Genomic DNA, 14,762 nt, shown 5'->3' with positions numbered 1-14,762 from the left:
TGCTGACATATTTGGGTTAAGCGTATATGTTTACGGTGCTCCCACATTGTGGTTAAACTGTACTGCCTGCCTAAATTCTCTCCTCAATTGAGAGTCCATTAAGTGCCTCTGTGTAATCAGAATCAGAAAGCAGTTTATTGCCACAGTAGTTGAACTACATGGAATTTGCCTTGGTGATTGGGTGCATACATACAAACAAACATTAAATTAATAAGAATAGTAAAGTGGGAATTAAGTCCGCTGATGTTGTTTCTGGTGAAAGAGCTAGGGAAAACTGAATTCATGACAAAAACAAGATGAAACAACGAGCACCAAATTAATCTCCAAAAACGTCTTCACGTATGTGAAATGAGTTGTGCTGCTCCTGAGTTTTTACAAACTTTCACTGAAAAGTCCTCATAGTTTAGAGTCAGTGGGGGAAAGACTGGTAGGGAAACACTGATCTTGGTTAATATACACACACAAGCATAACACAAGCATAAACTTTGCTCAACATTTTCAAGTCTATCTGAGAGCAGTTTTTCACACCTTTTTTTTTGTTTATCATTTCTTAAAAGGTGTGAAGATTGCAACGAAGGGCGGCCACTCCAGACCGGGGCAGCACTTGTATGAATTAGAGATGCGGCTAAATAATTCAGGTGGTGACACAGGGGACTGATGGTAAATGCTTCCACGCGGAAGACTCTGAGAACCAACAGAGTAACCTTCCCCTGAGCCCATGCAAAATTCATTACACTGGCCGGTGCACATGGATGAGCCCCGACTAATTCCATACGAGTGGCTAATGCAAATATCCAGTCTATTGTATAGAAGAGGAACTTCTGTTAACTTGAATTCATGACGTCGTCAGGCGCTCTCTATTGTTTTTGCTATCTTTCATCATCTCATCAATCATATTGAGATCCAATTATTCAGCTTGCTGGGGAACATGCACATCCACTATCTTGGCTGTACATGTATCTTCACATTAGATTATGTTAGAACTAGAACATGAAAGGCTGAGTACTGCAAACGTGAAATAATAAGTCTGTTTCTAGGACAAGATCAAAAGAACACAGAGGATGACTTCAGATCTGTTTTCTCATGTCCTGGTTTCCACTAATGTAATTTATTCCAGCCTCATCTTTACAAGCATATTATCATATATTACCACAGGGAAGAAGGCTTGGGATGTAAATGGAATAAAGCTAATAAAGTATTGGGATGAGGAATATAGTAGCACAATATTAGAAATTCTTGGCAGTGAGCTGCGATTAAAATGTATTAAAATGAATTAACCCTAACAGACTTAACCCTCATTATCTACTGGTCTAGAAAAAGCGATTGAAACGATCGAAAGTGGAGAGGCTAGTTGTCTATCACTAGATTTGCAGCTGCTCTGCAGCATTAGTATATGCCATATGCAAAGGGCTCCCTGGCAGTGTAAGGGGATGCCAGACAGAGAGGTGGCTACAGGCCATCTGCAGCCAAGGAGTTCTGTGTGGTTCAAGAATTAAATGAGAAACATTTTGTCTCTGCCATCTCCGGCATGAAACCAAGGCAGTGTTGTCATCTTATCTGCATCGTCATTAGAAAGGTTATGTTCCTTAACAGACAGCTCTAATTCTACTGTACCATGCTGCCTCATGTGGGCGATGAGACATCTGTTGCCATGGTTTCCCCTCAGAGAATGCCAAGCAAATCAATATGGAGACTCTGACGTAATTGGATTGTATCCCACCATACAGGAGCAGAGTTATGAAGGGTGTGTGTGTGTGTGTGTGTGTGTGTGTGTGTGTGTGTGTGTGTGTGTGTGTGTGTGTGTGTGTGTGTGTGTGTGTGTGTGTGTGCGTGAGACATAATTCGACATAATCCCATGCACATATTAAACATTACCATCTATGCAATGAGGCCACTAATTAGGCACACTATGGAAATAATGAGCACACATTTCCACACTACAACTCTTGTTTTTACACAACATGTGCACTGTGTTCATATAAACTGCATATCCTGAATGGTTTTGAAAAACACTGCTTATTTATACAGCAAATTTCTCTAATGTCTACTCACTATCATCGTTAATTATCATCCATATAGGGGCAATCTAAGTGTGTAGTTTCTATCACGCACAGCTATTCAGTGACTGTCAACAGGAATGATGACATAATGAAAAATAAAAGAAATACGCTCTCTATCCTGGTCCTTAGCTTTTATTTTGTAAAACTTTCTCTGGCACTTACTTTACAACAGAGTTACATGGATATTGTTTTGGTGCTTTGACTCTGTTCCTCTTTGATATAGTTTACTTCTGATGTTACTGATCCTAGAATCAATTCAACTTCCCTCTGTGTAAAACCAATTTCTAAACGCCTTAATAGTGAATGTAGCCATATGTAACCATATGTTTGAAGTGATCTAGGTGTTGCGTTGTCGGGTTTGCAACCTACTTGCAAATGCTACCTAATGACCTAAATCAGACATCATATCCCATCATTGAGAAAATAATCTTATCACTATGGTAGAACACCACGGAGCACACCACACAGCTGATACTGCAGTCATGTTGATGACACATGAGGGCTTATGTGCCAAAAATTGCAGCCAATGGAGCAAAGCTACTTGCCTCCCACTCCTCTTTTAGGTTGCTGTAATCTCTCATACATGATGGATAGCCCACCACAGGCACTTATGACCAGCTCAGTGCCTCCCTTGCTCCTTTACCCCACCACATCCTCAGGCACCCGACACAGTGTGCATCATGAGTGTGTGTCTGTGTGAGCCAGCCCTACCCCTACCTCACAGTCAAACAGCAGGTGCAGCTGCCCGTCGATCCATTCCTCGATATCCAGCCTCCTCTGCAGGTCCTTGCGGTTGTATTTGACTGTCAGCTTGCCCAGCTTGCGGTGTGCCGGCTCCTCTGTTTTGTCCGCTGCCTGGAACATCACCCTGGACTGGGTGCTAGGCTCTGACGCCATGGCTGCCACGGCCTCAGGAGAACCGTGGAAACACACTGAGCTCACACACACAGAGACAGACCAACAGGCTCTGACACGTTCGTTTAGCGCACCCTCTTCTGTCTTCTACTCTGCTTCTGCTTTTCCAGTGGGCTGCTGTTCCCACGCGTACCTCCTGTAATGTTGTTGAGTGTTCGTGCTCTCCCTCTCTATAACGCTGGCTATGGTCCTTTGCCTGTCCTCTCTCTTTTCCCCTCTCTCTCACTGCCTTGCTCTCCTTCCCTCCTCTTGCAACACCCACTGGCTGCACTATCAGGAGGATGGTAATGAGATATGCTTCCGTGCATGTGTGTGAGTCTGTGCATGCATTTGACTGTGTGTGTGTGTGTGTGTGTGTGTGTGTGTGTGTGTGTGTGTGTGTGTGTGTGCTTTATGCTCTCTCTCTGTGTTATAGCAGGTGGGAGAGCAGAGTTCAATTGCAGTGATAAAAACTGGAGAAAGGGTAAGAGGGCAACCACAGCAATCAAGTTAGGAATATTACTGAAAATATGGCAACATGTGATACTGACATCACAAAATATAGAAATATGTGTGTTCTTTTTATCTCTGATCATATGATTTGTAGACATATATTATCAGAAACATCTACATACCATAACACCACCCACATTTTAAGTGGGAGTGTCTAAAGTATTTGTCTGCCCATGAAGTCAAAAGGGTTTGGCATGCTAAGGGCTCTTGTGTTCGCAAACACTCCCAACACTCCTTGCCCTTTATAACAGGCATTATCAGGTGTACGTTTAATAAGCCTTGAAGTCAAATTGGCATCCTAAGTTACGCACCCATTAATAATGGATGCATAGGGGAGGACTATTTATGGGTGTTTAGAAGTCAAATGTCAAATAAAAGTCTTGAAACCATCAATGTTTGTGAAGTCAAATATCAACAGTAGCACATAAACCCAAGATCAAAAATTCATAGTTGTACCTCCCGGTGCCAAACTATTACAGTTGAGACACAGGGACAACGGGCTGCAGAGTTTCCACAGATCCTATTACGATATGAATAATGGGGTTCAGTTTTTTGTTTTGGCAGGGACTATCAATCAGCCATAGCTGCGCGTGTTCACCCACTGATGCACCGTCTGTTACAAACACTGAATTATTGAGTGCCTTTATCAGCTCACCTTTCCAGACAAACAAATTCATTCATCTTGTCTTTTGCTGCTTGGTTCTGCACTGTCAGGGTTGTCTAAAGAAAAAGGGGACGTGCACCAGAGACTTGTGTAAGGCCTTTTTACCTCGGCCCCAGCCAGGTGATGCATTCTACGTGGGAGAGAAGGACATCAGGGGCAGTGGCCTAAATGAGCTTGACCTCTACTGTTAAATCTTCACAGCTGGATGAAGATGTGAGATCCAATTGGCAGGAAGCTGTAGAGTTTGTGGATACTATCTATATAAAATCAATTATCCTCTTGCTAAATTTGACCTGCAATTATGATTCATTCTAAATCATAAAACCAATTCATCTACAGTACATTTCATAATTTGAGCGACCACTTCCTGCTTCGTCTAGTTGTTAATAACTTCATGACTCATCGCATACTGTAATTGGATGACTCAATGTATGAATCATCAGTATCACTACAATTGCAAAAAGACGATTGTGGGTCCTGTGAGTTTTAATGATAAGTCGTGTTAATGATTACACTGTATGTGAGAAAAAGTCTGCCCAAAAGCATGTTTTACTATGCTTTGAGAAAAAAATGAAGTGTTCACCCTCAGCTGCTTCTTGAGCTGTAGATGAGATCATACTGCCACCTTCTGGATTAAAGCTTGGAATTTGGAAAGCTGTGACAAATCTAGCCTAAAACACTTTCTTGTCTGAGCACGGGGACTATTTATTTGTATGACAAAGCTCATATTACCACCAGGTTTTGTTTCTTTTTTTCTCTTGTTGCTCTTGTTTTTTTTTTTTACCTTGTTGATGGTTTTATACTAGCAAGCTTAAAAAGTGCTACACAAACACACATATACTTATTTATATTATTTTTAAACATAAAAAAAAGGTTTTATGATATGAAGACAATTTATTTTATATATATCAGGAATACCAAAGTGAAAAAAATCCTTTTTATTTACACTTTAAATTCAACATTATTACATTGTATTTTTACATTATGTTTTTAATCACCTATCCTGTTGGGCAAAATATTTCCATTGTCCTCTAGTAGCTGTATGACTGTGTGTAGTGTTATTTGTACTATTTCCTCAGGATGTAGAAGGATTACTTTTTCATGAGTGAAATCCATTATGACTAAATCAAAATTAGACAAATTCATTGATCATTGTAGAAGTTGGGAAATGACTTTCAGTTCACTCCCTAAAAAGGTTAAAGTTGTCACAATTTTAGGGGCACACACATAAAACGTTTGCACAAGGCAAACCACCAACAAAAAGATAATATTCTTATAATATATTTTTTCAACAGATAAATAAAAAATATACATTTCTTAAGTAAGTAAGCTAATTATATAGCACTTTTCAAAACCAGTGTTCTTAAGGGCATGAAATGTAGATCATACCAGAGAAAAACGAAGACAAAAAAACATAGCCTAGCCTACTATGGCCTACATGTTCTGAAATTGTCAGTGAAAGCAGTTCAGTTCCCTCTCTATTAAAGGCCATATCCCCCTGTTACAATATGAAAAATTACAATGTCGGACATGTCTCCAAGTGTTAACAATGATGCTTTACATTCACACACACGCACGCTGTCTGTCCTTGTTTTGTTTGTTCGCTCCAGTCATACCAGAAGGGAGTGGCATCTCAGGGATGGAATTTCACTTCCTGTATCTCTCAGGTGAGTCACCTGGGCAATGTCGTCGATCGCTCAGGTTTTTGTCGACATCAAACTGTTGAATATTTCCTGAGAAGTTCAGAGTTGGAAAAGATCAGAGGATCAGATCCGCCTGGAGAGCGTTTGTGGAGGTTGAACAAATTCTGGGGTCATAGCAGGAAGTCAGGAGCTTAAGGTTGATTTGTGAGAAGACGCAAAGTGTTTTTGCCCCATTTGCGGCCTAAACACTCGTCGAAGAAGTTGCCTGTTTTAAATAGCCTGATAGGCTAAGTGGCATTTTTTTCTCTACTGTCGTAACAGGTGATCTCTGGATTTCATTTGTGTGGAAATCTTTACAGGACTTTCGAAATGAATTCATTCCTTATGGGACAATTGGGAGCGTCTGCGCTCGTGCTCTTAGTGTTACTTTTGGACTCCACATCTGGCCAAGAGTCAGGCGAGGCATGCTTAGACCGATTCAAGGAAGGTCGGGAGGATTTTGTCCTCGATGCCGACGATTCTGTGAAAGACGGAGCGACGTTTATTTCGTCGCCGAAATTGGATCGATACAAGGACTGCGTGAGCGCCTGCTGTAAAGAGCCGAAGTGCAATGTCGCCTTCATGGAGAGAGGAGCCAGTGAAGGCTTGGTCAGCTCTTGCTTTCTATTTGATTGTCTGTACAAAAAGAAATACGCCTGCCGTTTTGTCAAGAAGCAAGGATACATGAGTTACATCCTGGACTCCGTTTATGAGAGTTATCTTAAAGTGGATGCCCCCCCAGGTAAGACCAAAACTCTTACAACACATTCTTAAGAAAGGCCTATAATTTGCATGGCATGTGTTTATATCAAAAAGGTCAATGTAGAGATGCATGTCGCAGTTTGGGCCCCCTGTGGGTGAGATTATCAAGAGGGACCCTCACCCTTTATCTTTAGGATCACTGTGGTTATACGTTTTGTTATGTTTTCTGTAGAACTGAATAGTTACGTGTTTGGATCATACAGTATGATGAAAACATCAGTCATTGTAACCTACATTTTTTCATTTGGGCTTACATCTACAGAGAGAAATAACCGTACGTTTCCCTCTACAGGGTCTATGTGGACATAGCAGTTAAATAGGCCTACATCTTTTTGGCTCATTTACGTAGGAAAATCAAATCAAGTGCTCAAATAAATTATTTCAAACTCTTCCAGTGGTTTGTGTTAAGACAGTTTGTAATGAGGCAATGTGAGGCCACAGGCAGAGGGTAGAAACCCTCAATTCAGCATGTTCACATCTCCAGGTCATTATGACCCCTGGTACAGATTTAGGTTTCCTCTGCCTCTTTAGGTGGCACTCAAACTGTATTTGGATGTGTAATGTTTGCTCACCTATATCCCATGGTCTCTCTCCAGATGACAACGACCGTCCGCCGGTGGCCAACGGAGGCCAGGACCGAGTGGTCCAGCCTCAGGACACCGTGACACTGAACGGCATAGAGAGCAAAGATGACAATGGGATTGAGTCCTACCAGTGGCAAATGCTCACCAGCTATCAGTACGCTGTCATTCAGGTGAGCGTAGAGACTGCAATGCAAAACTGATGTCGCCTAAAATCTTTCTGTGAGTTTGAAACACTCTTGATTCTGAACTATTAGTAATCCTGCGTCTGATATTCTCTTTAAATGTCCACTGTTGTATTATTTTTTTTGTCTACTGGTGACATTTGTGGATAATACAAACACTGTCTTTCCGTGCCTTGTAGAAAACAAACTTAGTTGACCAGATTATGGTGTCCAATCTGACATCTGGGGTGTACAAGTTCCAGCTGACTGTCACAGACACCATCGGCCAGTCAGACTCAACCAAGGTCACCGTCCTGGTCCTAACTCCTGAGCAGTCTGAGCGTGAGTATCAAGACTGAGCCTCAGCATCATCTGAAGTTATTCATTTATACAGGACATTATTCATTCAGGTTTTCTTGGAATGCGTGGAAAACATTTTCGTCCTGTATGCCATAACTTGCAAACATTAGTTTCTCTGCAAATATAGACTTGGCTGAAGAAATGTTGGAGTTTCAGTAATAAACAGGAGTCGTGTGTCCACTGTGTTTACTGACATTTGTTTTGGCTTATTCAGAGTCACCAGACTTGTGTTTTAATATTGGACACGAGTCACACGACACCCTCTGGTGCTTACATTTTTAAGCAAATTCTTAAATTCCATAAATCGTTCCCTTTTATTCGAAGTGGTGATCGTTTTTTTGTTTAAACACATCTAAATCTAAATTTCTGGACCGGCTGAGTTTTGTTTTGTTTTTCAATTCCAAGGAACTCAACCCATTGTTTGGTGTTTGGCAAATGCATGAGCCTTTCAGTGTGAGTTGATGATCAAACCTGTCAAGGCATGCTCGCCTAATTCCTCTAGACTGAATGACATAACAGCATGGAGATAGAGAGATAAAGAAAGCTCATGTTGGTTAGACTAGATTTGGATCTTGTAACGGCGAAACTGTTGATAGAAATAAAACTGAAAAATGGACCTTTGCAGACAGCAGTTTGGTAAATGGTATCTCTTTTTGTCATGTGGAGTACCCCCGTCACTTCCCTTGAAACACTTCAGAGAAAGCCGCAGTGAAATTATCTTGGCACGCTTTGTTACTTCAGAAAAACGGAAGTGCATAGTGCAGTTGGTGTGGTTTTTACTGCTCTCTTAGTACCATCCCACTCTCTCCACCCCTGACTCAACGAAACACGTCAGTCTGGTTTCAGGGTGGGTTACACAAACAAGATTTCGGCCACCAGTCTAATCCTCTTCTGTATTGATTTAAAGTTTTATAATTTAAAAGTACTGTCAACTTGTGGCTGTATTTGCAGCCTGTGGGTTGATTGTAGACTGAAGGACAAGTAATGACTTTTAACCATTCAGCTGCTCAGTTAGAGATTAACAGCTTGTGTCCTGAATAGTGTGAAGAATGTGCTTCAGTGGAATAAGCCTGGGCATTGCAGTGACTACATGTCAATGCTGCTACTTTTACACCACAATAATGAATGGATTGGATACCAACTAAACCCATCTGGAATGGCAGTCGGTCATGATAACATGAGAACTTGGTAATGAAAGTGCAGCTCTCAGTTCCTTGTAGAATTTTTTTGAAATGGCTATAGTGTGTGTGTGAGCGCTCTGGTGATCTGTCATCAACCCCATGCAGACAACCTACACAACACGTTCTAACCTCACTGTCTATCTACACAACACACCATCTATTTTTCTGAGTTGCTTTTCTCAATAGAGGACAGCATGTGCAACTATGTGTCTGTCTACTCATGAGCCAGACACCGAAAGCAGGAAGTGAGGACAAACCACAACCATAGCAGTATTTTCCAGCCTTTGAACTGATAAGTGTGCTGAGTACATAAGACAACTTTGATCATTTTAACTATATTTTACCATCAGTAAGCCTCGGTGAGAGTGTTAGTGCTATTTCTCACTTCACTGAACTGATTGTTTGTGTGAGGGGGGAAATTAAATCATTAACTTTCAAACTTAAAAATTCTTAAAGTGGTGGAAGAAGTTTTTTACTGACTGTAAGTCAAACAACTATTATTAATTGTTAATCAAACAGTAAGGCACATCAAGGCAGTAATCATAATATATTGATAGGCTAATATATTGCTATTCTATGACAGGCAACTATGCACCTCTGTCCGGAATAATCATTAGCAAATTTGAAAATACGCGATTATTATTACAACCGTTTCTAGTGGCCTATTACGTGTAGCCTACTGCAGTTCTAACGTTACGTGTGGTTTGTTAAAGTGGCGTTGCCAGATTTGCCCCCCTCAATGTTCACTTCATGTTTACGGCTGATGTTAAACATAATCCTTTATTTTGTGTCCCACCAGACCACTGTATGGTTCCAATGAAAATTGGGCCGTGTCGCGGTTCCTTCCCTCGCTGGCATTACAATGCAGCCTCAGAGAAGTGTGAGGAGTTCAAATTTGGAGGCTGCAGGGAGAATCGCAACAACTATCTCTCCGAGGAGGAGTGCAACAATGCCTGCGCTGGCTCAGGTATCTGTGTTATGAGCTTTTATGTTTGAATTTTCTATGGTGTGCCGTTTTATTTGGTCACAGACATTACATATTAAGGTAACTGGCTGCACATTTCTGTTTGACTATAGCACCCTTTTTGTGGATGTCTAGGGTTTTTTTTTTTTTCTTGAAAAATGTTACGATCATGGTGAATATTGGTTTGGGCTATGTGTTGCTTTCAGAATGATCTCACTGGGGTAGCAACATGCATTGCCATCTGCTACAGTGTCTTTTCGATCCTACTGCGGGTTGCCAGTGCCACAAATGTTCAAATCCTGCTAATGGTGGCATTAATATCATCAGCAATTATCTAACACAAATATTCAGAGAAAACCTGAAACAACAAGCCTGGCTATGTCCGAAGGTTACAAAATGCCAATCAGCACCTCTAAAACTATTTAAGGAACATGGTATATCCTGTTTGTTTAATCTGTACAAAAACCAAAGTGCAAAAAACATATTTTTGTTTTCAGACTACCTCTTCACTGGGTCAGTAACTTCCTGACGTCTACAGTAGTTGCCTGGTAAACAATACGTTTGCCAGGTAAACGTGTCATTTTTAACAAATGATTCAATTTTAATCAAATTCGTTTTTTTTCCTTTTCAGAAAAAAAAAGTAAAGGTGGTAGAGGTTTGCCAGTTACCGTGCCTCAAGGTACAAATACTATGTATTGTAGCTCCTGACACAATTTCCTCTACTCATTAAACGATTGATATTGCAATTGGAAATTCCCGTGTGTGTGTGTGTGTGTGTGTGTGTGTGTGTGTGTGTGTGTGTGTGTGTGTGTGTGTGTGTGTGTGTGTGTGTGTGTGTGGTGTGTGTGTGTGTGTGTGTGTGTGTGTGTGTGTGTGGTGTGTGTGTGTGTGTGTGTGTGTGTGTGTGTGTGTGTGTGTGTGTGTGTGTGTGTGTGTGTGTGTGTGTACCCCAGGAGAAAGATGTAATGGTCCGTGTACAACGGAGGAATTCACCTGTGCGAATGGCTGCTGTTTGGATCGGGCCCTGGAGTGTGACAAATCCCCACAATGTAGCGATGGCTCAGATGAGCAGAAGTGCGAGGACTGTGAGCAGTGACTATGCAAACTGGCCTTCATTTTCATACAGGCCCATGGAAATATAAATGCAGCAATGGTATGACACTGATAAAATGTTTCCTTGAAAGATATGCTAACTTCAGTTATGTCCTGTTTGCTCATTAGTGGGCGACAAATTTCGGATTCTGCTGCAGATTCCGGTTGATGAACAAAAAGGTGATTTGAACTTTTATTCTTTATTTTTTGTGTGCTTTTCAAACCTTTTGGGCATGATGATTTGTGAATTTATTGTAATTGAAAAAACATGCCCTTGCCTTCTTTTAATACTAATAATATTACTGTCATACACAGTGCGCTGCACAGAGGTGCCTGACACAGGAAGCTGCAGGGACAGTTTTACCAAGTGGTACTACAATCCCCTCCAAAAGGATTGCTTCCGTTTCAACTACGGTGGCTGCCAAGGAAATGAGAACCGATTTGAATCGAAGGAGCAGTGTACGACAGTTTGCCATGGGGTAACAGGTGGGTTATTATCAAAGTTAAGTGTCATTTTACAGATATCCGGTCCTGGTAAATTGACATCCTATCTGTGCTGCTAAAATAAGCAGAATACCACACATCCCAGACATCTTTCAGACAGACACACTGGTGATAGGCCCCATATGAGGCACATGAAGAATGTATCATTTTCCCCACACTCATTCTCCAGCCTGTCCATTTTCCACACATTCTTTTTTATGTTATTTAGTTTTTTGTTGATGCAGTGTTTTTGTTTAGGTTGTCATTCTTTTCTACTGCTGTCTAAGTGGTGCCAGCACTTTCCACTGCCTCAGGCTGTTTTCTCACATTGTTTTCTAATCAACTATGACCTGCGGTGTCCCAGGGAGAACAGTTGACAACTCTGGAAAAAAAACTGTGAACAGGGTGAAATGTAAATCTAAACTCTGAATATGTAATCTATCAGGAAGTTCTCCTTCTTTGTTAATGTCCAAAACTGATATGAAACTACTACAAACAAATGTAATGTGTTAGTTATTATTTTTTTAAGTGATGTTGCTCCAAGGATATGATATTGCAAAGGATATGTAAATATGCAGTAAGAAGTTTAAACTGCTTTAATCTAATTGAACAAATGACTACATGTAATAGGAAAGCAGACAGAACTGTTTGATTTACCGCTCACAGTGTCTTTTTCAGTCAAAGCAACGGCAGACACTGACGGGCAATTTTAGCGACTAGTTGGTGAAAAAATTCCGAAAACGAATTATTTAGCTGTTAGAGCCAGAAAACATACCTGAATCTCCGAACAAACTGTCAGCGGGCACGTTGCCAGGTTTTGACAAGGAAGAAGAAATTAAAAAAAGAAATAAAAGAAAATATCTCTGGCTCTGCTGCATCAATTTTGATTTAAAAAGAAGAAGAAGAAAACTGTCCACAGTGAGTTTGACAATGTTTCGGAGTATAATGCTAAATCGATGGCAGTACTCTTTTAAAAGTGATGTAACTATTGTGTTCACAGCTGCCCTCAAGTGGCCAAGAAATCTGTTATTGCAGGTTTAATTCCCCCTCGTAGCAGAGGGCAGCTACTGTATATGTTGTATACATTATGTACCACATAAAGTCTAAAACCATCTCCTGTCTTTTTCTTTATTTCAGAAGCGGACTTATTTTCAAGAAAAGGGTCATTTGCAGACAAAATGTCTCAAGGCAACACAGGTATGTTAACTTTTAGTTTTTCAGTCTAGACGAAGTTAAAATTACACCTATACCTTTTAAAGAAAACTATACAAAGTGACACAGTTTTTCACTATGCTTTGTTCACCATGGCCTGTGCTTTATGTCGCTTGTTGTGAAATTTTAATAAAAAAAGTTGGGGGAAAAAAAACTATGCAGCTCCATCAGCATTGCCTTCTTGTACAACAGTAATGTTGTCAAAGCTTTATTCTCCTCCAGCTCACTTATCCAGTTCACTGAGTTGCTGAGAGCAGTATTTGATTTTGTGATCTGCTGTTTCAGCTTTGCAGCCTTTCATGTAGTGTGTTTAAAATGACTTGAATGACTAAAATAACATATTTTATTTTCTTTAACAGGAATTGTAGCGATAGCTGCCCTCCTGGGTGTGGCTATCTTCGTCCTACTAGTCATCCTGGTGTACTGCCTCATGAAGGGAAAGAAGAAGTCTTCACAGCACCACCGTGTGCCCGTCAACACCGCCCCGGTCAGCTTGGAGGACAGAGAGCGTCTGGTCTACAACAGCACCACCAAGCCCATCTGACCCCTCAGTCCTCACCTTTTGACCCCTGTCCTGGTGGTGAATGACACCGGTTGACAGAGCTGTGTTGTACATTGAACAAACTCATTGATGAGAGAGGAAACAACGTCTGTTGACAAAGTTTGAATGCTGGAGGGGATCTCTTTTTATTTGGTCCATTTATGGATGTATTTAGGGGTAATGTACATAGAAGGCATAACTAGAACGTCTTCAATGATGAAATGTGATGTGTTGTATTTAGATTTTTAGCTTTTTTTCAATGCAGTGGCATGTTAAAATGAATTGTTGGATATCCGTGTGTACTCAGGTTAACAGGGAAGGGTTGTCATTAGCGTGAAGGTAGATAACCAATGGATATTATTGGATCAGCTTATATTCCTAAATGTTTTCTACTTTGTTGTATTTGCTTCCATTAAACAATCTGATAGTTCTTATTGAAAAGCTCTTTAAAATAAATAAAGAAAGTCAGTTAAAAGTTAGATCAGAATTGTCACCAGGTCCACGTTGGTCCGTTACTTCAAAGTAAGAGTCTAAGATCCCCTCGCGTCCTCTTAAAACTGAGCTCTGGGAAATTTTGTGGATACGTAATGTCATGTGGCGATCCCTTCAACTTCCCAAAGTCCACCAGCTTCTTCACTCAGATGTCGGATGTGTTTTTATCCTCTTTTTAAACCATTGTTACATCGAATTACACATACATGCATAATGTTGTATATAATCTTTGAATTTTTCAGAAAATATTTTACTTAAAGTTATTTTCTCAATGATTTTTTTAAAAAGGGTTTTTAGAACAAGCATAATGCATACATTAAATAATGCTTCTCGATACCTTTATAAAGCAGCCTTGCTGTTCTATTCAACTTCACATCTTTGTACATATGATCTTTAATATAGGTTTCTAGAACTGTAGCAGTATCATGACTAAATAAATGTACTAACTCAAAATTAACTTGTTTTGTCTTTCTAGCGACCTCCCTCAGAAGCCATTTCCCCTTTTTTACTGTAACACATCTATCCAATCCAAGCTTCTCATAGGACAAATAATTACTGGTTGGTCGTTTTAACTTGAGGGTGAATTTCAGGAATTCCAGGTGTAGCTTTTCCAGTATGCAATTCTTTCCAAACCTCTACACTACAGTTTTTCTCAATTGCTAAAACACTAAAACCCATTGGCTGAACAAAGTTCTCAGTTGCCTGAACTCATTTAGCTAATTGTGCAGTCTGTTGTCAATACCTTAAACCATTTCACATGGTAAAACACAATTTGCAGATCTCACTTAGACTTTTCAGCAAATCTCTAAACACATTCTCATTCTCAAAACACATTCTGCACTCTAATGCACATGTCATCCATACTGGTAAACACAAGTGGCAACAATCAAATACAAATAGAGAACACATGTCATTGATTGAACACAACCACTCAAAATTGATTTCACTTGTTTCAAATGATGTGACACAACCAATATAAGCCAGTTCAGAGAGCAAACAGGTTGTTGAAGGTGGGAAGGAGAAAGTCTGAGAATGGATAGAAAAAACAATGTGAGAGGACGAGTGCGTATGCGAGGTGTCAGGGCTGGATACGGCACACAAGAGGCTTCTTCCCCCG

The 14,762-nt window shown here is 40.4% G+C and overlaps 3 protein-coding genes across 5 annotated transcripts in view; 2 read left to right on the top strand and 1 right to left on the bottom strand.

Moving 5' to 3' along the window:
• The window catches only part of zgc:162989 (uncharacterized protein LOC100037351 homolog), a 7,586-nt gene extending 4,329 nt beyond the window's left edge, over positions 1-3,257 (bottom strand). Inside the window, exon 1 of the mRNA XM_031278624.2 lies at positions 2,778-3,257. Coding sequence (XP_031134484.1) covers positions 2,778-2,957 — 180 coding nt within the window. The 5' untranslated portion in view covers positions 2,958-3,257. The remainder of the gene's footprint in view (positions 1-2,777) is intronic.
• Positions 1-12,171, top strand: part of zfyve19 (zinc finger, FYVE domain containing 19) — a 20,902-nt gene extending 8,731 nt beyond the window's left edge. The window contains exons 12-13 of the mRNA XM_031278617.2: positions 7,082-7,087; positions 12,161-12,171. The gene's annotated coding sequence lies outside the window, so the exon portion shown is untranslated. The remainder of the gene's footprint in view (positions 1-7,081; positions 7,088-12,160) is intronic.
• spint1a (serine peptidase inhibitor, Kunitz type 1 a) lies at positions 5,768-14,099 on the top strand. 3 transcript variants are annotated; one of them, XM_031278614.2, is made up of 10 exons: positions 5,768-6,555; positions 7,172-7,329; positions 7,521-7,662; positions 9,661-9,828; positions 10,457-10,504; positions 10,782-10,910; positions 11,047-11,097; positions 11,233-11,403; positions 12,538-12,597; positions 12,972-14,099. In XM_031278614.2, the coding sequence occupies exons 1-10, from the start codon at positions 6,144-6,146 to the stop codon at positions 13,154-13,156; spliced, it is 1,524 nt and encodes a 507-aa protein (XP_031134474.1). In that variant the 5' UTR covers positions 5,768-6,143; the 3' UTR covers positions 13,157-14,099. The 3 variants fall into 3 exon arrangements, with proteins under 3 accessions (XP_031134474.1, XP_031134473.1, XP_035850278.1); XM_031278613.2 differs by having other exon boundaries at positions 10,779-10,910; XM_035994385.1 differs by lacking the exon at positions 10,457-10,504.
• The last annotated feature ends 663 nt before the right edge of the window (positions 14,100-14,762 follow it).

This window comes from Sander lucioperca, chromosome 18, assembly GCF_008315115.2.
Source record: "Sander lucioperca isolate FBNREF2018 chromosome 18, SLUC_FBN_1.2, whole genome shotgun sequence".
In the NCBI taxonomy this organism is placed as follows: Eukaryota; Metazoa; Chordata; class Actinopteri; order Perciformes; family Percidae; genus Sander; species Sander lucioperca.
This window is presented reverse-complemented; position numbering and strand designations above follow the sequence as displayed.

What these genes read in the sequence shown, in the direction of transcription:
- spint1a (XM_031278613.2), top strand. Translation starts at nt 6,144, where the DNA reads ATGAATTCATTCCTTATGGGACAATTGGGAGCGTCTGCGCTCGTGCTC. An exon ending in ATCAGTACGCTGTCATTCAG is followed by an intron (nt 7,330 to 7,520) that starts GTGAGCGTAGAG and finishes CGTGCCTTGTAG; the next exon opens with AAAACAAACTTAGTTGACCA. An exon ending in CAATGCCTGCGCTGGCTCAG is followed by an intron (nt 9,829 to 10,456) that starts GTATCTGTGTTA and finishes TTTCCTTTTCAG; the next exon opens with AAAAAAAAAGTAAAGGTGGT.